Consider the following 26,301-nt stretch of genomic DNA (forward strand, 5'->3'; position numbering starts at 1 on the left):
ATTTTTCAGTATTTCCATATTTCTTTCATCCCTTTTATTTTACATACATGTACTGTACACACAAAAAAACTAACAAATACGTATATAAATAATTATAAGAATGAAAATGTCCTACCTTTCAGATGCTACTCAAAACATTTCATTTTTTTTTCATTTCTGATATACATATCATACCCCTGGCAAAATAAACAAGATGAACAAAACACTAGATAATGGGGTGAACAGTTAGAAAAAGAAATAAAGCAAAGCTTTAGTAAGCTTAAAATCATTAAAACTAATGCATTTCATCAAATATGCCTAGTTCAATCACCATATTTTAAATAGCTGTCAGTAAAAACTTTTATGTAGATTAGCAGCTGGCATATTACTAATTTTCATAATCAAAATTCCTTACTTATATTTTCGTAATACATACATTTATTTTGATCAAAGTGTAGAGAATCCATTTTATCATTGTTTTGATATAAATAACAGTATACAAATCTTGGATCTGTTGTACCTGTAATACAAATTTCCTCTTCAAGTCAATATCATAAATTACAATCTTGGTACGTATACTATCAAAATTGTTGCAAATATCTCATTTTCATTTCATATATTTCTGGCTTTTGTCATTCACTCTATGAAATGCTGAAAATAAATAATATTCAGACAATTTACAAATATTTAGGGGGCATGTACTTAAAAAGGATTACATGAAAGAACACAGATGAATTTTCTCTGAATGGTACTGGTTTTTTTTTATGAGACTATTAAAACTGTATATTTGATCATTATGTTCATTACATAATTTAGTAACTCCTATAAAAAAAATTTATTATCCAAAAGTTAGTAATAACCTTCATATGTGTCTTTAATTTGAAAAAAAAAATTCCATCAGCAGTCACAGTGAAAATGAGAATAAATGATGAATCAGTGAATGAAAAATGGGGGGGGGGGGGATGTCATAAACAGGTAAAAGATGGAACTAAACTTTAGCTTTAACAAACACAATGCATTTTAGTCTACTTTTTCTTCAAATTATGTATCCCTAATTTTCATACTCAAATATGAGTGAAAGATAAGTAATACCCCTCTGATCTATGTTTGCTTACAGAAAGATTTCCCCTATTTTGTGCAAGATTACCAATCCCAACAATTGTCTGGGCTAATTGACAAGAGATTTTTCCCAATTACTGTACAACAAACAATGGGGTTGAGCTGAGCAATATCATAATCAGTAATTAAGTGACACTGTAAGTCTATGAAAACCATGCACCAAAAGTTATGTCTGATTGTAAACATTGATCTTACCTCTTTATCTTACAGGGCCATGATGTAAAATCTTCTTTTTTTTGTTCAATAATTGAATTTTTATGCCATAGTATTCCTATGTAGATTTTTTGTAATTCCCATTATGGCAACTTGCATGGAGTCTCTGATTTTGAATGAGCTATGGGCCTGTTTATCTTGGTAGTTACCATTGATACCAAAGGAGCAATAATTGTAACTTTTATGCAACAGGGTCTCCAGAATTCATCGTTTTTGTAAGTTCTATATTTTTTAGGTTTTATATAAGTTGTCACCAAATAACAAGTGTCACATATTATCATCAACATAATATTCAGAATTCATCTAAATTAACGATTTGCATTAAAATTCATCAGCTACATATTACTTAAATGTCAGAAATAAACTGTCAAGGTGGTACACACTTAAACTAGACGATAAAAAAAAACCATATATTTGGCAAAAAGCAAAAATGTCTAACAACTAAAATCCAAAGAGTACATAATGCTCCCAATTAAATTTTGAATAAGTGACATTCATCTTCTTCACTATTAAAGGCAGGATTTTGTCTCAAAATTAGAAAAACTAATCCTCATTTTTATCTTTGCTTTAATCGAGGACATAAAAAAAATCTTATCAATTAATACTTTAAAAAATATTCACAATTCATTTGGAGTCCAAAACTTTACAAGCAGAAAAAGGAGAAAATTTCTCCAGGAAGCGGGTATGTCAAAAAACTTGGAGGAATGAGATCTTAAATACCCAAGTTTGCATCCACTGCAAAGTCAATGTGATTATTCAGATTTCTGTATACTTATTCAAAAACATTTCTGACCACATATTGACGGATTTGAGAGACATCAAGCTTAATGTTTAATAATGTTGCAACAATAGAAGGGATACTCTGGTTACAAGTTTCTGCACAATGTGTGATCGATTGAGGCCCAAAATATAAACCAATAAAAATGATATTTTTGATTTTTTGCATGTTATTGTTTGTGAATGGATATCGACCAACTGCAAGTTTTTAACATTGATAATACAAAGTCAAACATGCATCTGATTTGTCATGCCTTCTCAAGAAAATGCTGATCCTCATACTGCTGCACTGCAATTTAGTTGTAACCATCATTTAAATAATTACAAATTAATGGAAACTTACACTTCATTTATTTATCTTGATTTCAAGCTTCAAATATAAGATGAAATTAGGATCACATCACCTACAGGAATCTAATATTTAATATATGTAATGAAATCACAAGGAAAACTTACTCCGAAGAGTCATTTTGAATCTATTACAATATATTCAGTATGGCTTCATCATCAATATATAACAATATATTTAAGACTATTGGACTCTCTTAGTACATTCTTTTAAGTGATAGTATGATGGACAAAATGTTTCTCACTGCATCAAGAAAAGAAAAACATTGATTAGTAATCAACTCTAGGGAGCATTTCATGAAGAAATTTGTCAGTTACTTTCACCGACTAATTTGCTCTCGGCCAATCAGATGCAAAGATTTCTAGTAGCTTATAACTGTCATTGAAAATCAATGACAAAAAGTTTCATGAAACCCTCCAAATGCTTGCAGCAGATTGAGAAGATGATGTCTCTTATGGCAAAATTACTATAAAAAAAGAAATTAATCACTTTGTAGAAGCTTGATCTAAAATAACTTGCTGATTTTGGAAGTTTGTGATACACAAAGATGTTATTAATTATAATAAAATGAACAAGATTGTATATTTCTGCATTGTCCATTGTCTCTTTCGGTTCTATTATATATTGTTTTGCTCTAGCATTCTAGCCATTAATGCAACTTTACTCCGGTGAGTGCATTTCGAAAAGCTTCAGTATGTACGTTTTTAAGGCTATTTTACGATTTTTGCAATTCATGCGGAGGTTTCAATCCATTCTGACCAAGAGTAGTACTTAAAATGCTCCACTATATCCCCTGCTGGTACAAATTCACATTGCCCAAGTCAAAAGAAGAAAATGTATCGGTGTTGTATGAACAAATGCAGCCATGATTCATCAATAGGGTCCATATCAGGGCTTCACTTCCAAAAACATACTACATACACCAATATTATTACACTCAGATTGTATCCAACCTCCACAAAGTGAACAACTATCTTCAATAATTACTCTTGTGACTGACAGACTACATATTCTAATTTATTTAGTATCTATGCAGCACCCATTTCAAAACATCTCAAATCAAATAAACTCTTGTCACTCATAAATCAACTATATCTTTCATGACATGAGTTTACTGTTAAATTTCAGTTTTTGTCTTCAAAACCTGACCATTTGTTCAAATTTTGTAAACAATACATGTATGTAGCCTCAAAGAATGTTCCCCAACAACAAAAATAGATGGCACAAATTATATCTGCATGATAGTAAACATGCACACACATACTGACACGCACTATAATAACTTCTGACAGACTTAAATTCCATGTTTAACATAATCCAATAATTTGTAAAGACACTCAAACTGGAGAAAAAAAAACAATGCAAAAATGATAGTATGAATAGACTTACAGACAACATATAAACCAATTATCAACAAGGAATGATTTTTTCTCTCTCTCGCTCTCTCTCTCTAAATCCTCTACATTTAACAATGACCAAAAAATTGCTCCTGTTTAAATATAAAAAAGAAGCAAAGACAAGATTCAGATCTGTTAATTATTTACATAATATACAAGTATTTACACAATATATACAGAATACTATAACCACCTTGGAGTCATTGCAAACATACACATTCCAAGAGGCAATTTTTAATTTTTGATTTTTTTTCTTTAATTTCTGGAGGTATTAACATACCCAGTGATATACAAAAATGGTACAAAATTTGAAATATTTCAAAAGCAATGCTTTCTTTCAATGATTAAAAAGCTTAGAAAATAATTATTTGTTTTGTACATTTCATGCTTCAGCTTCACAAACACATAAGTGAAGGCTTGGCTGCCTTCTCTATTTCAACTGGCATAGCAATAAGAAGAAATACATATGAGCTATGTTAGATGTATCAATCTCTTGGCTATTGACAATGACTCATAAGAAAATGAAAGAAAAGAATTGAGATAGACAAAGCTATTACTATAATCAGGTACAAAAAACGCTTTTATAGCTGGGAATTGTAGAGACACTTTGCAAAATGTTATGTCATCCGCTACTTGTAATGTTGAAAACCTTGCTGCATAAACTCATGGTATTTCTGCTTTTAAGAAACCATGTAGATACTAGAAAACTTGATTCTAACTGGCCATTAAGCCAGGTTCCCATGATACATACTACTGATAGGCTAGAGTTTTCATCAATAACATGTTTTATGCAACATGAAACTGGTGTGCTGATAAATACTCCTTACGCTGCATAAACCAGTGGCATTGCTGTCATAATGCTCAAGTATAGGAGGGCCCAGTTTCTTTCTTTAATAACATGTTTGATTCAAATGTGATGTTCTTATAATAAGAAGAATATTTTGCATATATGCCTGACAATGAATGATCATATTGAAATTCATAATTTTATTCTTTATTACACTATGCTTAATATGTTTGAACACCTTCAAAAAAATTCTAAATTATTTTTCATCTGAACATTGAGAGGAACCTTGTGAGATGATTTCTCAATATTAATGGTTCATGATATGCTATTCCAATCAATTATATTTATCAATGGATTTTGGAATATTCATTTTATTCTTCATCCTTTTTTCATAGATTGCACTCAAATTTTAGCCACCAGTCAATCCTAACATGTTTTTCCCATACCCATTATCCAAGACATATTGGTGTTATCACCAAAGAAAGATACAAAATCATTTTAATCCTAGATGTGTGTTGCATAGATTGCAGTGGTTAAAAATGCATGTTTTCTGCAAGCAAGGACAATTTGGGGTTTACTATGAAGTGGTTCCTAAATATTTGCAGAAAATCAATTAATGAGTTTCCTGAAATAAAATTCTTATTGTTACTTACACCAATATCAAGATAAAAACCAAGCCTCGGAAATGTGAGTGCATGCAACCTTGCAAATTGCAATGCAATGTTGAACTGCAATTGTTGAACTTCATGGAGTGCCATCATAACAGTTTATTCACATAAAGCTTCTACCTGGCATCAATATTCTGAGCAAAAATCCTTTGCTGCCCTCTCTTGTCATCTATGGGAGAGTTACTGATCTTGGTCCTCCCTCATAGATAGGACACATAGCCAAACAACTACAAGTTACCAGTAAATTCCAAACACCGTGCCAGTTCTTGGCCAGTATTTGGTAATACAACATGCAGTTGTTCTGTCGAGTAGAGCAATAGACACTGCGATACATAGTGATAAACCAGAGATCTTCTCTCTATTGCTCTTTGCATACGATAGATCACAGAGTTATCATTTTTCCTCCTTTTAAAACAAATAGTCTTCATCATAACTGTCACCTTTGTTCATCTATCCACCTGATACACTGGAATGAGCTTGTGATGTTGGTCAAGCAACAGGTGGAAGAAGGGATAACTTCCTGAGTACCTTCTTTGCACTACTGCAGGTTTCTCTGGGTAACCCACTGCCCCATCAGAAATCAAAGGGCTTCAGCAACAATCACCTTACGATCTATGGCGCACATCAGCAAGAGACGGCAACATCTTGAACTAACCAGAACAAGTCTGCTATGCCACGAGTCTATTGTCTCATTAACACAGTCCACTATCTGCTATGGTAAAGACAGACATGATTCCGGTGATCAAAGATTAGATAGGGGTTGAAGACCGCCCTCTGGAGTTTGGAATGCTACAAGATACTGGTACTTGCACCTTCTGACTGCAAGAGGTGAGGTGGAATAGGGCCATCTGTCCACTGATATAAGATATGAATAAATAAAAAAGAAAAAATTAAAGATAAGGCTTTGCAATAGATTAAAATGTATCATCTTCGTTATTATTCACATTCGTAATACAAATAAATAAACTTCTTAAAATGTAATAAAATGGTGATGAAAATATGCCCAGTGCGAGCACAAGTATACCAAAAATATGTGGGACAGTAAGATAGTTGGTAAAGGGACACTTATATGGCATTGGTAGAGTTTATACAGAGAATGCAAATTAATCACATGTATGAGATTGCATTGTTGTCAGGACAGTATGAACTCAGCAATTGTGGTATGCTTACATGAATGAGGTTGTGTCAAAGTTATTTTAAGTCATTATGTGGTTTTAAGTTTGTGTGACATTTTACATAAGCAAAGCAAAGCTATTAATGTGGGCATAGTTTTATCTCACAATAGATGTTGAAGCTAGGAGCTAGGAAAGGCAATTTGAATTACGCTTCCTAAGTCTACTCTCATATAAACATTAAAGTTTCAATCACCCACTATATAAAATCATACTCACATGTATGAGATAATGTTTGGGTTGTTATGAGGCCATTGTAAAATTCAGAAATTATAGAATACTTACCTGTAAAAGATTGTATACAGGTTGTTGTGAATGCATGGCTTTAGTGATTGTGTGCATTCACTTTTATGTATGAGATTATATTGAGATTGTGTTCAGGTTGTTGTGAGGAAAAGTGAATTCAGATATTGAAGTATACATGTAGTATGAGAGTGTGTTTGGGTTGTTGTGAGGACATTATGAATTCAGAGAGTGTTATACTCACATGTATGAGATTGTGTTCAGGTTGTTGCGAGGACTGGAAGTGATCTGAGAGGAGTTGCTGTGAAAATGAACTATGCATCTGATACCCTTCACTCTGCCTAACTGGATCCCCTGACATGTGGTACAGATCTGTAATGAAAACAAGAATGATGTGAAATAAATATAGCACAAATCATCCATATCATGTTCGTTGTAACTATCAACATGGACTCGATAGCTATACGATTTTTGAGCACTTCTGGAAGGCTATATGTACAATCATCACCATAATCATCGTCATAGTTGCAAATATAATCTTTACCATTAACATCTCATATTCATCATTATAACATCATCGCCAACTTCATCATCATGATCATCATCATCATCATCATGATCATCGTCGTCATCATCTTCATCATCATCATCATTGTCATCGTCATCTTCATAATCATCTTCAGCATCATCATCATCATCATCGTCAATCATCATCTTCATCATCGTCATAATCGTCATCATCATTGTCAATCGTCACGTCTTTTTACTCCGTTATCAGTTGTTCTCCTCCCACCCCCTTCCCTTGATTAAATCTTCCCATCTCCAAACCATCCAGTCTGTGGAGAACCAGACACTTTTAGACAATCCACTCAAAATTAAATTGCAATAAACAGCAATTGTATTTCTTCTATATTTTCTACATGTCAATATCCCTAGTTATCCATATTCCTTGAGCAATTTGTAGGTTAACTTCACAAATCACCTAAATAGAAGAAGGGGAATCCCTCTGCCTCTTGTAATATCATGGCTACGTAGAATAAATTTCAGCATGAATAGTAAAATCAATGTTGTCCTCAGTTTAAACTTTAAAGCAACAATAGCGCATGAACATTCCATACCTCTTAGTAATGCTGATGCCCAGAGCTGTATATGCATGTCTGGAATCTTGCCTGCTAACTGCATCGCTGGCAACACCATGTTTTGACTTTCCTGTGTAACAAGAAGAAAATCATAAACATGAAATCTATTACATGTACATTTTGATCAAGCTAATACAGACATTTTATTATTTAAAAAACTCAATTTATTGCACCTTTATATAATTTGTTACTTTTATATTCATCAATTTTACCAGTAAAACTAATATCTTTTACAGATAAAAGAAATTGTGTGTAAAGTTCTTGTCATGAGATTGTATCAGGGGCGGATCCAGGATTTTCCAAAAAGGGGGGCACATTTTTCGGAGGATAAATTTGACAAGCAAACCTCGGTTTTAATGGCATTTTTACATTACAAATTTTAATTTTGCTTCTCAAAAGGGGAGGGGGGAGGGGCACGGGCCGGCTGTGCCCCCCCCCCCCCCCCTAGATCCGCCAGTGGATTGAATTGTGGAAGAAACTATACCAAATGATTAAACCTAACCAGACCGGCCTTTTTTGGGTGTTCCATGACCGGGGAGGAGGGGGGGTTGAATCACCCCCCCCCCCCCCCGAGATCTAATATTGTATTGTACTGTAAACTATTCAGACAGCTATGGCTAAAATTCAAAAGGTAGAGTCAATTCAACCCCTCCCTTCTTTTAAATGCATGCACACTCAATCTAATCAACAAATTTTTTTATCTTGAGATGCCCAAATGCACAATGTGCACTTACTAACAAGTCATTTCAGTACACTTAAAAAAACTGGATGGGGGGTTTAATCTCCCTCAATGGTTTAAAACTCTTTGTAGTTTAACATTTGGAATGTATCTATCATATTTATATTCTTTATGGAAATTGATTTCATATGAATTCTTGTTAACAAAAATGAAGACATTTTGTAAAATGGAGAAAAATAAATGTTTATTTGAAATGAAAAAATACATGCAGACAAATGCATTTACAGAGACAGATTGTGGTCAAAATATGAGTGATATGGTAGGTTTCTAGCAATGGAATCTTACCCTATTGTTTCCTAATGACAAGAATATGTGGCCAAGGAGTACCAGGGAACATGCTGTCAGTCTGTTCAGATCTTCTTCATTTGCCATCTTCAGCGTCTCTCTAAGGTATCTCCTGCACAAGACAATGGGTATATTATTTACATTATGGATACATAAAGCTTAACCCTAAACTGACCGGGGGGGTGGTTGATTCAACCCCCCCTCAACATTTTCTGCGATCATTCCGCCGCGCAAAATTTTTTGACCGCGCCACTCACAGAGTTTCTACTTTCAAGTCTCGCGCATCTTTTAAAACCTAATTTGCGACGCCCGGGTACACGATTCCGAAATTACACAACATTTCGTAAGTGCATGTAAGACCATAAATTGTTCCAAAACGTGATTTTGTGTACAAAGTCAATGCAAATTGAGTTTTCTCATCTTATTCATAAAGATATGATTATTTTTGCTTTAAACAGCTGAAATCAATTGATTTTAGCACAATTATGCTTCAAAAAGGTTGTGCAATAAATCTGGTGAAAAAAAAAGAAAAACAAAAGGTTGAAAAACAAAGGAATACATAAGAAATTCATAAAACAATAAGATACATAAGAAATTGATTTCTAAACCAAAGTTTTTTTCAATTGCGATTGTTAAGAATGCTACAAAGAATATTTTTACCAAAAATTAGCATTCTAGGAGCTTTATTTAGTGAATTAGAGCAAAAAGTATGATTTATGCATAAATTAGCATAATTAATTCATATAAAATAAAATCTCATTATTTTGGAAAATTTTACCATACAGCCTTATAGATTACATCGCACACTACCAGCGTGCAAATTTTTGCGGCGCTCGCGCGATCGGCGGCCGAGATCTCAGGGGGGGGGTTGAATCAACCCCCCCTCCCCCACCCCGGCCACAGAACAGCCAAAAAAGCCCGGCCTAGTTAGGGTTAATCAAATGATTGGCTTTGAGCCGGCAACATAAGATGCATTATTCAAATTCTTGTATTGACCAAGCATTTTGCATGTAAACATGAGCTTCAATGTTATCACTGATATTAATTTGAGATGTCCCAAAAGAAGCAGCGCATATATGCACTTTCTCTGCGCCTGTATTTGAGAGACATGATCAACATTGTTGCCCTGGTTGGCAGCAAATCTAGATTACCATTACATTTAGATTTCACTTATTTAGTTAATCAATTCATAGGGATTTGAAACTTCTACTTACAGGGGTTTATTTCTAAATTTCATTAAAATTGCACCTGGTCCTGTGTTTCTTTTTACGGTCACTCGGGTCAGTCGGGTGATCTCAAGGAAGAGACTTAGGTAATTACACCTCTCATAAAGATTAGTGAGCACTAGGACTAAGCTCTCTCATGACCTAAGTAATGTTCATTTGTTAATGTCACCTGGGAGTTGTGTTTGTTTGAACTTTTTTTTTTGGGGGGGGGGGTTGGGACTTCACAAGGACTCCCATATATACCCAGGAATTCATCCATGATGGTTTGAGTGAATAATTTTACAATAATAATAATAATAATAGGCATTTCTATAGCCCTTTATCAATCTACGACTGCTCAAAGCGCTTCACAATTATTATTACCCGGTCACTGGATTCATAGCATTTCAAGCAGCCTGTTAGGCGCACACTTGCTAAACCAACCACAATGACTATTGTTTCCTACCGGTTCCCAATTAGCACCTGGGTGAGAGTGGCAAAGTGTGGATTGACACCTTGCCAAAGGACACTAAAGCCATGGTGGGATTTGAACACACGACCCTCTGATTACAAGGCGAGAGTCAGAACCGCTACACCACGGTGCTTCCACAAAGATCTAACATTTCAACCAGGGATGGTATTCTGGAGAGCTGTCATATTTTATCAGAACTCTGTAAGATGAGAATGCTACGATTGTCATAAATCAGTATTCTAGAGATTGTTCTTTCCTCTGTCATATCTCTCTTAAAGTTCCTGCCAATCTTTTTACATACAAACCAATCAAAATCATTGTTAGTTACCATTGAAAGCCCTTCTAAACAATAGGAAGGCTCGAGGACAAGTGGGGGAATATCCTCATTACAGTAACTAGCATTGCGCAACTGTGCTCATCAATGCACTTAAAAATGTATACCATGAATTTGAACAGAATCTAATGAAATGACCACCAAAGTGTTTGTATGTATGAAAAAAAAAACTAGCACATCCGGCATCTCGCAACAAAATTTAACACAATTTTAATTTCAGCCCAGTTGACACTGTAATGAACTATATTGGTGACATAAATTGAGATATAGAGTTGAAATTGATGAAGAAATGACATAGAAGCATTCTTTGTGATCTATGAATAAATTTCATATAAATTAAGCATAAATAATTTTCTAGTCAAAATTTCTAAAATCTGTGCAGAACCTTGGTGAACCTCATGTAGCTCTCAGATGGAACAAAAAATAATAATCAAAATCAATCAATAAATATATAAGTATTTTTTGTGAGTTTTGAAAATATATGAATATGCATATTTAATGAGTTACAAAATTCCATGTTGAAATTTTGTATCACCACCTAGAGCTATCATATAAAGCAAACAAAATTTAAATTGATCAACAAATGAAGGAGAAAAAACATTTTTGTGATTTATGAATAAATTTTGCATAAATTAGCATGAATAATTTTATAGACAAAATTTCAAAATTTTGTGGACAATTTTGGTGAACCTCATGGAGCTCTACCAGATGGAAGAAAAAAAAATCAAAATGGGTCAACAATTAGAGGAGCATTTTATGTAAATTTTTAAAAATACGCATAAATTAGAATATTTAAAGAGTTTCAAAATTCTGCGTAGAAGTTTTGAATCCCCCACCTAATGCTATCATATAAAGGAAACAGAATTGAAATCGGACTTGAAATGACGAAGAAGCATTTTGAAATTGTGGACGGACAACAGATGACAGACGACGGACGCCACGCCACGGCATAAGCTCATCTGGCCAATATGTGCCAAATGGCTCTGGAAGAAAATGTGTATTTGTTGAAAAATGAGGAAAATAAGCACTGAATTCAATCAAATGTCGGGTATTTTCCCCAGCAATATTAACACAATGTCCCACATATGCTTTCTTGAGTTAGTGAGCATCAGAATTATCGGCTTTCAGCTAAGATTTCATCATTACATCAATATACCAGATCTAGATCTAATCTACGATAATATGGCGACATTTAATCTCGATTTATAAGACTTTCTCATTAAATAACTTTTTGCAGCAACTACTTTCTTTTACCTTTAATTACATCAGAGAGCTGAGGACTTTGTACGGGAGAAAAGAGGGCGGAAAAACAGACAACAAAACACTTTCATGACTGCAAGATCACCCCATTGTATCCAGGTACATTAATGTGAAGACAACCATGAAGGATATTATACAAATATACAATGAAACTCGAGGATCTGGCTAAAACTATTCGCATCGAAGGAACATCACATAGTACTATTCTCCCAAGGGCCATCGGCCCGAGGGAGAATAGTACTATGTGATGTTCCTGAGTACGAATAGTTTTAGCCTGTTCCGAGAATGGGTCATTATATATTTGTTTTATATCCCTTCCACTCATACCATTTTACAGCAAAACGATTTTTAATAAGTCGATATAGAACAATCGTTGAGAAGTTGAGAAAATAATAAGTCTTGCCGTATGGATCGTCTGTTCAGCGAGCGCACCTGGTTAGTACAGCTCGCCGAAAGTTTCCCGTGGCATGCTGTGGAGAGTGCCGTTTGGCTGAGCAGCGCTCTGCTCACATCGCGCCGCACAGCTCGCGAGGTAGGGGGGGTAAAAAAAACATATAGTTCACTTTTTCCCTAGGGAAAAATGGACTATGCGTGACGTCAGCAAGGAAAATGAACTATTTCACGGCAAACGTTTTTCGTAGTAAAACTATTCTTTTTATCCTTGTGTACACTCTTAATACAACAATCTTAAGTAAGGGATATAAAACTTACTTTGCTTCACTATATCTTGCTTGGAAGAAAGCTTGAAGACCCTTGACATAGAAACCAGCAGCTTTGAGACTGTGTGCATGTATGTGTGTTGTCTCAGGATTCACTCTCTCTAGTAGTGATAATAACTGGGTCAAGATAAGACAAGGAATAGATATATAATTATGATTACTGTAATAATTACAAGTTAGGTTTTAAAAGATCTCATATAATCCTGAACATTGCATCATTGTATTGCATGTATCTCATTTTCTTTAATCTGGTATAATAGTTTGTAGTTATTTCATGGACAATTTTGGTCAAATGACCTTTCATTTCTTTCATTATGATAGGCAGATTTCAAAGCGAGATATTACGTAAGCATGCCTTACATAGCAGGATGAAGGAATTGAATAGACCAGGTGACTAGAATAGCACACCAATGAACACTTTATGAAGGTATTTGCTGCATTTCTAGTTTGAATGCATATTTTAGCATGTTGCACAATGTCCTTGGCAAACTGTGAAATACCAGTCGTTCGTGGACGCATTGTTGTTTTTTTGTGGATGTAAATGAAAACACAATTCAAAGGAATATATGAATAATCAAGACATCAAAGTTGGTGCTTATCTCATTAGCTTTTAAACCACCATGTCACTTTAGTACCAATGACCTTCCTCTGATCATGTGCAGAATCTTTTGATCATGTGCAGAAAGGAACTAAGAACTGGCTTATAAAATCAAGGAAATATTCTGTACCCAAGGGACTTAGTATATCAAGTTTCAATTAAACTGCATGCTTGTGCATCACTTACAATAACTGCTGCTTCAAATCGAGTCTACTCTATGACAAGAAATCATACTGCTTTCCAAATCAAACTTTACATGAACGATAAATACAAGATATGAATGTCCATGTACCCATTACGGCTTTACCAGTTGCTTTCACAATTGCTTCTCAAAATTTGAACATAATTCTAGAAGAGGGTTTTCATAAGCCCGAATTCACAAAGGTGGTTTTGAAAACCATCAGTAGAACCCTTGGTTTATCCAGATTTCCTGTATAAATTACGCCTATTTACCGCGTATATTAAACAATGCTGATGCCAGCTTTTGTCACAGTGTGCCAAATTGATGCCTGTTGCCATGGTTAAATACACTATTTTATTAAGGAGTCCACTGTTTTGAATTAATGAGTTCACTCTTCAAAACAGTGGACTCATGAATGAAATAGCGTACTTAATCATGGCAACAGGCGCCAATTTGGCGCACTGTGATAAAAGCACGCATCAGCAATGGACATTTTGTTTATATATGCAGTATTTAAGCGTAATTTATGCAGGAAATCTACGTAAACAATGGGTTTAACTAATGGTTTTCAAAACCATCTTTGTGAATTCGGGCCATTTTGTTTACTATAGAGGCAACAATTTGCAAGCAAACTACAATACATGGTCTAATAGGTATCACTCATCTTCACCTATTCAAAATAAATAATGCAGGTTGAAAAGTTTGGGGAGTTTTAACATCCACCTTATAGCAATGATTAAGGTTATTCATTAATAAACCCTTATACCGGGAAAAAAGTTTTTCATGTGTCAAGATCAAAGTAAACCTAAAAATAAGGAAGATCTTGATTTTACCTCTTGTTGCCTGTTACCAGACCGGAGGTAGACAATTGCCAGGTTGAGTGAGATAAACTGCCACAGTTCTGTTTGCGAAGTTAATTGCTTTGGTGGGGAAAAAAAAAGACAAATCCATTTTATCATCAGGCCACACAAATAATCCTATGCTTTTTAGCTGATAATGTACATACAGGCTGAGGGGGGATTATACATACATAAACTAATCTAAGAGCCAAAGAAATACATACATATGTGATTTCTAAATCCAACATAACAGATATTGTTTTAGGGTAAATGAGGAAAAGTCCCTATTAAGTAAAGTAGGTATAGCAGAGAAGTGACAACTATGTGGGAACTTGTTCAATGGTGGACTTACAAATTACTGGCACATCAAGTCTAGGAGGTTAAAACATATCAAAAGATAAAACCTAGTTTACTTACCCGTAATGCTGTATTGAATTGCGCCTCTGCACTTTCCATACAGTTCATTGACATTGAGTAAAGACCTAATAACGTATGCAGCTGTGCTCTATGTAAGTTGAATAATCTAGGGTTTTGGGAACAAACTTGACATGCTTGTGAAATCTGTTAAAAAGGAAGACACAACAATAGGAATGAAAACTAATTAGCCCAGTGCATTTTCATTTTATTTCAAAGGTGAATCATTTTAAGATGAATTGCAAAACACTATGAACAAACATCCAACTTCTACTCCACATGACTATTGTCAAGTCTCTGTAGCTTGAAAGTCTTTGTTGTGACTAAAAAAAATAAAACCAACAACCTCCCGTTTATGAGGTGGTTGCACTACCAAAGAACCAATTTTTTAGCAAGTAAATGAAGGACTTTTGATCGATAATAACACATAATACATCACTTAAAGGTATTGTTTAACTTTGTGAGCAGCCGATTTAAAAAATTCTCAAACCAAGATGAAACATGTGTACAAGTGCATGTATTATAACTAATAAACCCTGAAAACAACCATTATTGAGAATAAAAAGCTAAAACTACAAGGCAAACCCCGATTTTGTAAATAGGCGTCTTATAGACGCCTAAATAGTACACATAAGTGTATGGGATGAAATTAAGATGGTGTTTTCGGTCACTTTATATTTCAATTTTTGAAGCACTAAATAATTATTTTCGAACGCACTTTTTTCTGGGCTTCATTTTTGTAACATATCACAGACACAGGTGACAAGTGTGATCTTCTAGCTCAGATTTTTTTAAAGTCAAACCAATGTTAACCAATCACTTTAATACTACTACGAATAATATATGAATTATTCAGGATGACACCTTCAAGCAATTCACAGATATGATATATTCCTGGGGCCCATTTCATAAAATTTGTTATAATAACAAAATTTGCAAGTCCAAGTTTGGTTTTCACATCCTAACATGTAGCCATATAACATGTGAGTGACAAAGTGTAGACTGATGTCTCACCAAAGGACACTAAACTGCAGTGGGATCAAATAGACCTTATGCATATATCATAGTCTTATAGCACCCTTCCTCAGGAATACAAGGAAACAAGAGTGGTCAGAGATGCGCCAGCTGCAGACCACTTATGGCGCAGTCATATTTCCCCTACGGCGAGTTGAAAGCAGCCGTTTTAACATTTTTTGTACCAGCTACATATAGGTGGTTTGAATAAAAGTGAATAAAACGGCTGTTTTTTACTAGCTGTACGGCCAACGTTGGGGAAATGCGACTGCGGCATAACTGTTCATACACATGTAAGGCAATGGCTACAGCCTGTAAGGTGGAGGTGCGATGATGTCAATGCACAATGACTATACACATCCCTCTGATTTTAAAAAATAGAATAAGACGACCTTCCTCTTTATAAGACAACATTCAATTCTTTCATTATTGAAGGTGTTATAGATCTGTTGATAATTTCTTGGACTTTAAACCAGAAATTCTAAGATTTCATTCGCACTGCAACTGCAAGACAAATAGCATTTGGCAAGAATTTAATTTCTATTTTCCACTCCCTACCCAGGTCTTAAATCAGTACCCTCTCGGATGTTATGTGTGGTACTACCCAGAGAGTGGGGATTGAGCGTACATTGCGTGCAGGCAAGCCAAAATACGATGACCTGTACAGTTCTCAAGAAGATCCCAGATGAATAATATGTTCTGTAAGATCAGAGTATTGTAATCATCATTGTTATCATCCTTCCTTACCTCTTGTACTGCAAGTGACTTCTGGCCCATGACTAATCTACACATGATGATATGTTCTAACAGCATGAGTTGAAAAGACGATAGGATCGGATGGGAGTCAAGGATCTTGAGTTTACTGATCTGTAAGAGGGCCTTGTCTGTGTATTTCTGAGCCTTATCCATGTAGCCTGCTTGCATTGAATGCATTACTGTGACCTAGGAACAGAGATGGAAAGAATAATGGTTAGAAGATTGCAAAGACAGGGATAGATTGTATGTAGATAATCCATTACTGACAAATCTCTGCACATCCCTCACGTTGCTTTGACAACAGAGTAAGCACTTATGAATAATCAACTGAGATGCTATTAGCAGTTTAGTGAATCCAACAGAAATTTCTCGAACATTTTGGAAAATGCCCATTAAATTGAGAATATCACCATATTAGACCCTGTATTCAAATCCCAGTGATAAGGAACACCAATCATAAGAGGGCCTGGTTTAATCTGGATCTCAATCCACCTCGTGCACTACAATAAGAAAAGAAACGGACAACCTCAGATTTTAGTAAAGGTTTGTTTGAAAAATTTCACTCTTGACCAACTGTGATTTAAACCACTCATTCAATGAACAAGGTTATGATATAACCTTGTTCTCAGTTACATCTCCATGGGTGGCAAAATAAGGGTAGCAATTTTGGCTTATTTTCTCTTTTTCTATGGGACAAATGCTTGATTTTCTTACACTGTCAGTTTACAATACAGCTATTCATCATATAACTTGGCTCTTATGTAAATTTGATTCTTTAAATTATTTTTTCTTGATTAAAAATAGAGATTGAAAATTGAAAATTGTCTTGCCATATTACTTTCCACCAATAGAGGGCGTTCACAAAAATATGCCCAAAATTCAAGTTTTTGAGCACTCTGGTGAATACAAAAATTATTCCCAAGTTCCTAATGAAAAATAAATTGCAACTGTATGGAAATTAGTAATTTTGGTTACAAAAGTGATATTTTAATGATTTTTTAAAGAGTGTGTTATGTACAGCATTGGCATACCATAGTCCTACCTGCAGATTCCCCACAGGCAGGATGGTTGCAGTGAGCAAGTGATTTAAACATTACATTTAAAAGGTCAGTTCAATATTGAGCAAAGGAGTGCCAAACAAACAATTCATGACACTTTAAGATATTTACTCAATACCAGACTCAATATAAGTAATAAGTAATATTGAACAATTTTTAGTATGCAAGGAATAAATCTTAAATTTAAAAAAGAAGGAGCATTGCCTAATTGATATTGCTGGAATATGGGTTCATCATCAATTGAGTATCTGAATATAAAAACAGCCCAAGTCCAATTTTTGGCGAAATTGAATTAAATATGGGAAAATGTTCCTTATACAATGACTCATCTTGCGTCTAAATGATAAATCTGAAATCATCTCAGAAATACTTTAAATAAAGGAGGAAAATCTGGTATGAGTGTAAGAAAAGTCTATGTCCAGGACTTGGGCTTTTCTTACATTCATCCCTCTTTCATTACTTTACTTCTTACCAAAGAAGTCTACCATGTATATGAATATGAGAATGACCCAGCTCCATATGATTCTAAAAACGACCTAAGTCCATCAGACAAAAGGCCCCGCCCATAAGTAACGTGAATATTAATGTTCATAAAAAATTTGTTTCATGATGTTCATTGACGTCTTTTGGCCAAATATACTGTAATTACCCAAATTTAGAAAATATCCATTTTTTTTTTCGATTTTCTCGAAATGACATCCTATGGACTTGGGCCTTTTTTATTTTCATATACTCAATTGAAAGGAAAGGGTTAGTATTATTTTGTAACCTTACCAGATAGACTAATATACACATGTGTTCCTTTGGTAACCAGTGAAACTGATCGGCTGGATTACTAGCTTCCTCTGGCAAGAAGAAATAAAAAACGAGAATAAACTGATAAAGAACACAAGAATAAACACTATAAACACAGATTAAGCTAAAGAAAATTGTCATTTTACTGCAAGTGAATGACCAAAGTTGATTTACCCGCACCTTGTAAAGCATTCAAAATACAATAAAGATGAATACACCTATTCTTTCATTTTTAATACAGACCATAATAAAGGATATTGCAGAAGTATGCATTACAATAATCCTGACAGCATTGATGAACATACTAATGCCCTAGGACAATGTTCTGATTTTTCCCCTTCATCATTAGATTTATCATTGGATTTTTTTTATTGCGTACAAGACAAGGTTACCAATCGCGAGAAAGTTGTTCGTAATTGACAAACAGTTTTCTGAAACATCTACAAAGATTTCAGCTTATTAAATGACAATAACAAGAGATGATAAGAAAACCCATTCAATTACCAAATATCTTATGAAAAGATATGATGAAAGCAATAATTTCTTTGTGTATGTACATACCCCCGAAAATTTACTTTATCACAAAGGAAGTTTCTAGGGATTGTCATTTAAGCAGCATGATTATTCTTACTTTAGCAGAGCAGAAAGGAGTAAAGTAAGGTTGAATCAAAATGGAATTATCTTTCAATAACCTACCTTCTTCCGTATGTAATACAGTGATACTTTGTATTGCTTGTTGTAGTTGCTTGAGAGCTGGCTTCACACTTTTGACCTGGCAAAAACAACAACAACAACAAAGAAAGGTTTAACATATTCTATTTCAAGAATTGAATGAATTAGCTGACACCGGTATTTATATATATTTTTATTAAAACAGATAACCAGGGTCATGATTCATAATCAATTTCAATGTTTACTAAAAAAAAAATCACAAATTCAGCCTTTAACACATTTTAAAGAAATCGCAAAACTCATTTAAACTGATACCTGAACAACCTCTAAGAAAACAAAAAGCAGATGAGCAAACAATTTAAAATACCGGTACTAGAAGTGCATCATGAATTAATATAAATAAAGTGGAATGATGTGTACATAAATAGCTAACATCAAGAGTGTTAATGGTATGTGTCATTTGAAAATCATCATAAGGCAAGCCAATTAAACTCTTGCACCGTGCTTTAATCTGCTGGTAAATATAGCATGGAAACATGAAAACACAAAGCTACAATTTTAATATCGGTATATTCATTATCTTAAATGCTACAGAAAAACAGACTATCATCATATTCTTAAACAAAATACTTTACTGCAAACAGTAATTCTGTAAATATAATTTATGTTTGAAGAAACGTCTTGAACTCTTCTTCAATATCTATGCTAATAGCATGACATGTATATTCATATTAAATTCAAAACAGTGATCTCATTAATGCTTTAATCTTAGTAACAACTAACATGAATAACTAGACTCTTTCTCAATATGTGGTCTGAATTAATCACTGATAAAAAAACACCTGTGTATTCTGGTCTTAGAGAGTTTTATCATTTTTTGATCGAGTATTGTTTCAATGTATGTATACTTACTTGTCCTGCCATGAGGTAATGACAGACTTGTAGTACCAAGAAATAGACCTTGAGAGATTCCTTATTGGTAGGCGTACCCTGGTAGGATCCTATCACTGTACCACATGATGTCAACACTGGATCTACCTCACCATACTTCTTGTCTACTAATAATAACTGCAAGATAAATATAGAATAACAGTGTTACAATAATGGATCCCCCTACTGCAAGAATTTCCGCATCCTGCATTTACTAATTATAGGTCCGTATCTCAGGTTTTAGGATTATAAATCTCTAGAATTTGAAGAAGTAATTTCTGCAGAGGTACGCCATAACTATCCATTTGCCTCACCTGCGTCAAGTGTGGCAAATTAAAGCAAATTACTGCCAAAGGATGCGGGTGCAATAGGGATCCAAAATTACAAATCATAGTTCAGTGCCTCAGACCAAAATCATCAAAGATATTTTGAATGAAGAACTTGTTTTCAAAGTCCATGAGAAGCAGTTCTGAAACAATTGGAATAAAATAAAGTGATGTTTATTTAAGCCTAAAATTCTAATATTTTTTAGGGCAAGGCCACTTATCCAACAGGGCATGTTTCTATATTAAAGTTTAAATGGAGTTTTCTGTTTAAATGGCACAATAAATCTAGAAGGGCGATAAGAGGGGCACGAAGGCCAATCCACGGACATGGCCTTCGATGGGCATCAACTAATCAATGATCTCCTCATTTTTATTTCATTTCTTTGTATATTCAATCATATTTTCCTGGCATCGCATTGCAATTTGCTCCACATTTTTGAAAGACTGCTATGCATAAAATCTTTTGTATAGCCTATTTTTACATAGGACTGCACATTACTTAGTTGAGAGCTTTTCTCTTGTGACCAAAAATGCTATTCAAATTTGTAAAGCAAAATTATTCCCTGGGAGGGCTTAATCTAAATCATTTCATCTTGTGATATTCTCCACAAATGACACATTAAGGGCAATTATGGAGATTCCTTATATACTCACCACTCCTTGACTAAGAAGAAAGAGAGCTTGTGTATAGACTGAACCTACAACTACCGCATAATCAGCTCCTACTCTTAACAAATCACATGCTGATACAAAGTCCTTCTCATGTGCATGAATTTGCTGGGGAAACAATGGAAAAGAAATTAGACATAAATCAAAGGAAATTAGTAGGATGACTGAAAAAGAGATAGTGAAAGAGCTCTTAAAACATACACCTAGGGAATAAAAAGCATTTGATTGTTGTATATCTTTTAATGGCATAAAAGCGCAAAAAGACGTGCAGTACTTCTTTTCATGTTTCCTACCATCAAATACTGATACCAATTTCTGTAATGGAAGAACATACAAGACTGTGTCATAAAATCATGAATAAGAGCTGGCTAAAATTCAAGTCAATGACGACTAGACAACTATTGGTAATTCTTCACCAATGAAGATATGTTTTTCACTAATAACAAAAAATATCAAGTATATATGTATTAACATAATTAACAAACCTGTCAAAAAAGAATTACCTTACATCTGTAACCAATGTTCTTGAAATCAGAAGATCTGCCAAAGGACTACTAAACATAGCAGCAATAAATGTATGTAAACTGACTTTGTACAGTAGCCTGTGATTCAATTCAAGTAAATTTTAGTCTTCAGAAAATTAGCATATTACTCTCTTTATTTTAAAGAATGAGAACATTTCAAACTTAAATATAATGGATGCCTACTTTCAATCCCTATAATTAATGAAGCTCTTTTATTCATTAATTTTACAATTTTAGCTTTCCAGAATGGATTTTTTTATCCCCATGATTAAGCCACAATACGAAAGATTATAGTTGTCTATAAAACTTACTGCTAATTGAAAGAGTAATCTACATCGCCAGAATGCAGCTTGCTGTGAGATGCTGATTGCTTTACGTAAGATCTGCTTTGCTGGATGTAGCTGTGTCTACAGAAATAAAAGATAAATAGCTAAATATTAATATGACTAAGGTTTCTTTGGGCACTGAGCAGAACAGACAATTCCATGACAATCCTGTCACTTTATAACAAAAAATGACATTTAAAACAGGTTTACTTGACCTGATTCTGGCTACATATATTATACATGTATGTAAATTACAAGTTCTACATATTACAGATCTTCTAGAAAAAAAATCTGTCATGCACAGAATCATTTGAAAGTTTGTTTTCTGTCTGTTTTATATTATGCACATGCACCTAGAGTGCAAATAATATAGGCAGGCATATGAAGAAAGGGAAAATACATTGTTTATATTTTCAGTACATGCTGCCTTTTTTTACATCTGTTAATTACAAATTTAATTGGTATGAACTCAAGAGCAATTTAAGGGGGCTATTTTGAAATTTGCATGACATTTGGGGATATACATGTATCGTCCCAGTACAACGTCCCTTGTACATGTATGTATACAATTTATTTCCATAGAAAAATAACCCCTAAACTAAAGCCTACATTCATAAAATTTACAAAAATATTCATTGGATGAATGTTAGGTCGTGTTTAATTTAGGGAAATTTAATATTTGTATACTCATATTGCTTCAGGTTTTGTTTTGTTTTTCTTATTTTATACATACCTGTTGTTCATGTATACTAGCAAGGAGACTGGCTGCTTCAAACTTAACTTCATCAAAGTTTGGAATCTGTCACAGTACTGTCAAGGAAACTCAAAACACAGACTTACATACAAAAACAAATTTTCTCATAAAGTTCACTAAGGGTGTTTCTAAATTGATAAGGATTGTCCTCAACTACCCATGATAATGCAGAATAATTTAGGATTTTGGGAGATAAATTATTTGAATTCACAATATTAATTCTCACATATGTGGGAGGTAAAACATTTACAGGAATCCATGTGACTAAAATAAGTCAATATACTTAACATGTACATTTACCTGAGTATACCCGTTTTAAAAACCAATCATTAAAAGCAAGTATAAAGCTTTAAAACCTAAATCTAAAAGCACATATTCCTGTATTCTCTAAATTATATAAATTCAACAAGTAAATTAAATAATTTGTATTTTTGTGCACAATCAATAACCCAATTCATTTTTATCAAAATGTCTAATGTGAAACAATTCATTCATTCTGTACCATGTGTAGTCAAAGCAGAAAATATGGGTAAATTAAAGGGGAATCCTGCCTTGGTCATAAAATAAAAGGGGAAAATAAATAAAACAGAATGGTGAAAGTTTGAAAGAAATCAAACAAGCAATAAGAAATTCATGGCTGCTTTAAAATTGAGATCCCTAAGACTATGTAGATTTCAAATTGGCAACTGGGTAAGTAAATTATGACAAGTGGCAAGCCGCAAGGGCAACTTTCCCATACAATGTAGGCCATGTACTTAATCATCAGGGATTTGTGGTTGTCTCCTAAGTACCCATTCCCCTGGGGTTATAATCTAAATATAACCAAGGTAGTATATTGTTTTATGAAAAATAAAATTTGATCCATTTTATGTATTGGAGTACATGTACATGGAAGTTTTTAGTTGGATAGGATTCCCCTTTAAATGAAATTATACATTACTTGCTGTGCAATGTATTTTGACCATGAACTTGTGAAGTCCAGTAAAGAACCGGTACCAAAAGTAATCATCCTCTATCCCTCAAAATCACAATCAAACCCAGCTGTTAATAAGTGCCATGTGACTGACCCATTAAAAAAAAAAAAGACATAATGCCTGCCACAAGAAACGATAGTTCTTATTAGGCAAGACTTTTTAGGCTACTAGTATTACAGACCTGTAATAATTACATCACCACTTACAGAGTACTGGTTACTGGCCTAAAAGCATTTGAATGTTGCTTTGAACAGCAATCAGATAAATATCCCCACCAGATGTAGAAAATCCATTAACAACATAGTAAAATTTAACTTCCATAATTAAAGTACATAAACGTCCACTCATTTCAGTGACCCGCCGAAAACAAATTTGAGAGTGGGGATGGGGGGTTTCAAAGCCCAAAGTGAGGGGGCTGAACATGATGATAAAATCACAATATGATGGTCATTTTCAGGTTTTTGTAAATGGTTAGTGAAAAAAAAGTTAGGGGTTCAGCCGTGACCCCTGCATTTCATCTTTTTTTTTTACAATAACTCCAGATACGGTAATGAGGAAAGCATATCCCTCTTTCGTAAGTAAACTTGAAAAAGGAGCTATAAATAATTACGGTAATTGAAGAGCAACCCTCCTGTTCCCAGTGCAGAAGTGTTTGTAAAGAAACTGTATGTAAAGTTTGTAATGTTGAACAAATAATGTGAATTTGGTAATAACTTAAAATAATGAACAAATGTAAAATTTGTAACGATGAACAAACAAAACTATATTTTGTACCCGGGGGGGGGCCACTTCCATTGACGAATGGATACCATGCGCGACCACGGGGTCTTGAAAAGCACCCTAAACATGTATTTTCCATATTATGAAAATGCACCCCTTAACAAGTATTGGCGTGTGAATCCCTACCCTTAACAAGTATTGGAAACAAATAAATGTACTATTGGCAAGTATTCCCAGAACTGAGCCCCTAAACAAGTACAGCGATGTATTTTCCATATTCTGAAAAGGCACCCCTTAACAAGGATTGGAAACAAAATGATACTCTTAGCAAGTATTCCCTGAAATGATCCCCTAAACAAGTACAGAGATATTTTATTGTTATGTCACGCGTCCGTCGGTCGTCGGTTTTACCTAGTTAGACACCATTATTTTGGTTTAGTACGGCCCCACCTTCCACACCTCGCGCAAATCGGACTCTAAACACGTAGTGTTGGGGCAAAAAGGACATCCTTTATAAAACATTTTGGTTTTGTTTTATCATCCCCGCATATTTGACCCTAAACACGTATATTTTTCCAAGCGAAATAGATACCCTTTTTTCAATATTTTTGTGTTTTTGACACCCTTATCAAGTTACGTACGTAGCGTGCCCCATCTTGAAAAAGACATCCTTTTTACATGTTTTTTGGGGTCGCGCATGGTATCCACTCGTCAATGTAAGTGGCCCCCCCCCCCCCCCCCGGGATTTTGTAATGACAAAATAAATGTAAATTTCGTACTGATTTTGGAAGACGAAAAAATGTAATTTGGAAGATCAATGAAATTAATTTTTTGACATAAAAAATTGTAAATTTTGTAAGATGAATATAAATCATTTATCATAGTCATACAGTACGTTGAAATTAGTAGTCAAGTTTAATATAGTTTCATGTTTGTTATGTTTAATGCATCATTTCATTTTCAAATTGTATGCAAAGCTTTGCTTTCAAATTCAATGTAACAAACATGTTGCCAATTTGTATGATCACATTGTATTGCACTAGACGTCTAGACTCGACTCTAGTCTACTGTTTATAATATATTAAAATTAATTTTCAATCACTGAAATTCAAAACACAACATGATTCGTAAATGTCTCATCAAACCATTTGTAAAAACTTGACCTAGAATCAATAGTCCTGAGATTAGGTCGAGTTCATGTAGTACACACATATCATTACGGACACACAGAATGACTTGACCCCAAATGCACTAAAGCACCATTGACTCACGCATATCATCATCTGTGCACGGCAACGCACTGCACTGCACATTAGCAAGAGCAGTCATTGGAAAACGACTGCGTCCCATACATACACACATATTGCTATGGAAAGGATACACTCTGTGCCATGGCCCACTGCAGAAAAGATGTAAAAACAAACAAATTTCAAAATTAAATGTTGAACGAATGAAATATGTCAAAGAGAAAAAAACATCACGAATACACTCAATATAAACAAAAATTACAAACTATAATGAAAACTAAGGTTTAAATTGTCCATTAATGACAGAATATGAAATTTAGTCAAAATATTCTAACTACTCACCGCCTTCTCCAAATGAGTCCGCGCTAAATCCATATTCTTCGTATGCGTGAACAATAAGCTGCCCATCTGTAGATGCGTCCTGGCTTCGATATGAGGCGGTGGCTTAAATTGTAATATTGACTGTAAACAGTGAATGCAATGCTTGATTTTAGGTGGGCTAGCTGTCCTAAAGGTTTCACTAAGACCCAGTAAAGCGATGTACCAAGTATCGGTTTTCGGATGCTGAGTGGTCGCCATTTTCTCCGCTCACTGACCTTCGTTCTTTCACCGTTTTTCTTCGTCAAATTTGAGCTTGTGGTCGAGCG

The 26,301-nt window shown here is 34.3% G+C and overlaps 1 protein-coding gene across 1 annotated transcript; it reads right to left on the reverse strand.

Annotated features, from left to right (window-relative positions):
* On the reverse strand, window positions 1–26,301 carry LOC129262180 (MAU2 chromatid cohesion factor homolog). The gene is made up of 16 exons (XM_054900243.2): window positions 25,997–26,301; window positions 25,789–25,806; window positions 22,693–22,758; window positions 21,945–22,040; window positions 21,095–21,217; window positions 20,097–20,252; window positions 19,209–19,284; window positions 18,492–18,562; window positions 16,651–16,845; window positions 14,893–15,036; window positions 14,470–14,556; window positions 12,850–12,974; window positions 8,868–8,979; window positions 7,823–7,913; window positions 6,949–7,076; window positions 1–6,144 (listed from the first exon to the last, which is right to left on the reverse strand). Exons 1-16 carry the CDS (start codon window positions 26,231–26,233, stop codon window positions 6,079–6,081), a joined length of 1,791 nt encoding a protein of 596 aa, XP_054756218.1. The 5' UTR covers window positions 26,234–26,301; the 3' UTR covers window positions 1–6,078.

Source organism: Lytechinus pictus, chromosome 5, assembly GCF_037042905.1.
Source record: "Lytechinus pictus isolate F3 Inbred chromosome 5, Lp3.0, whole genome shotgun sequence".
NCBI lineage: Eukaryota > Metazoa > Echinodermata > Echinoidea > Temnopleuroida > Toxopneustidae > Lytechinus > Lytechinus pictus.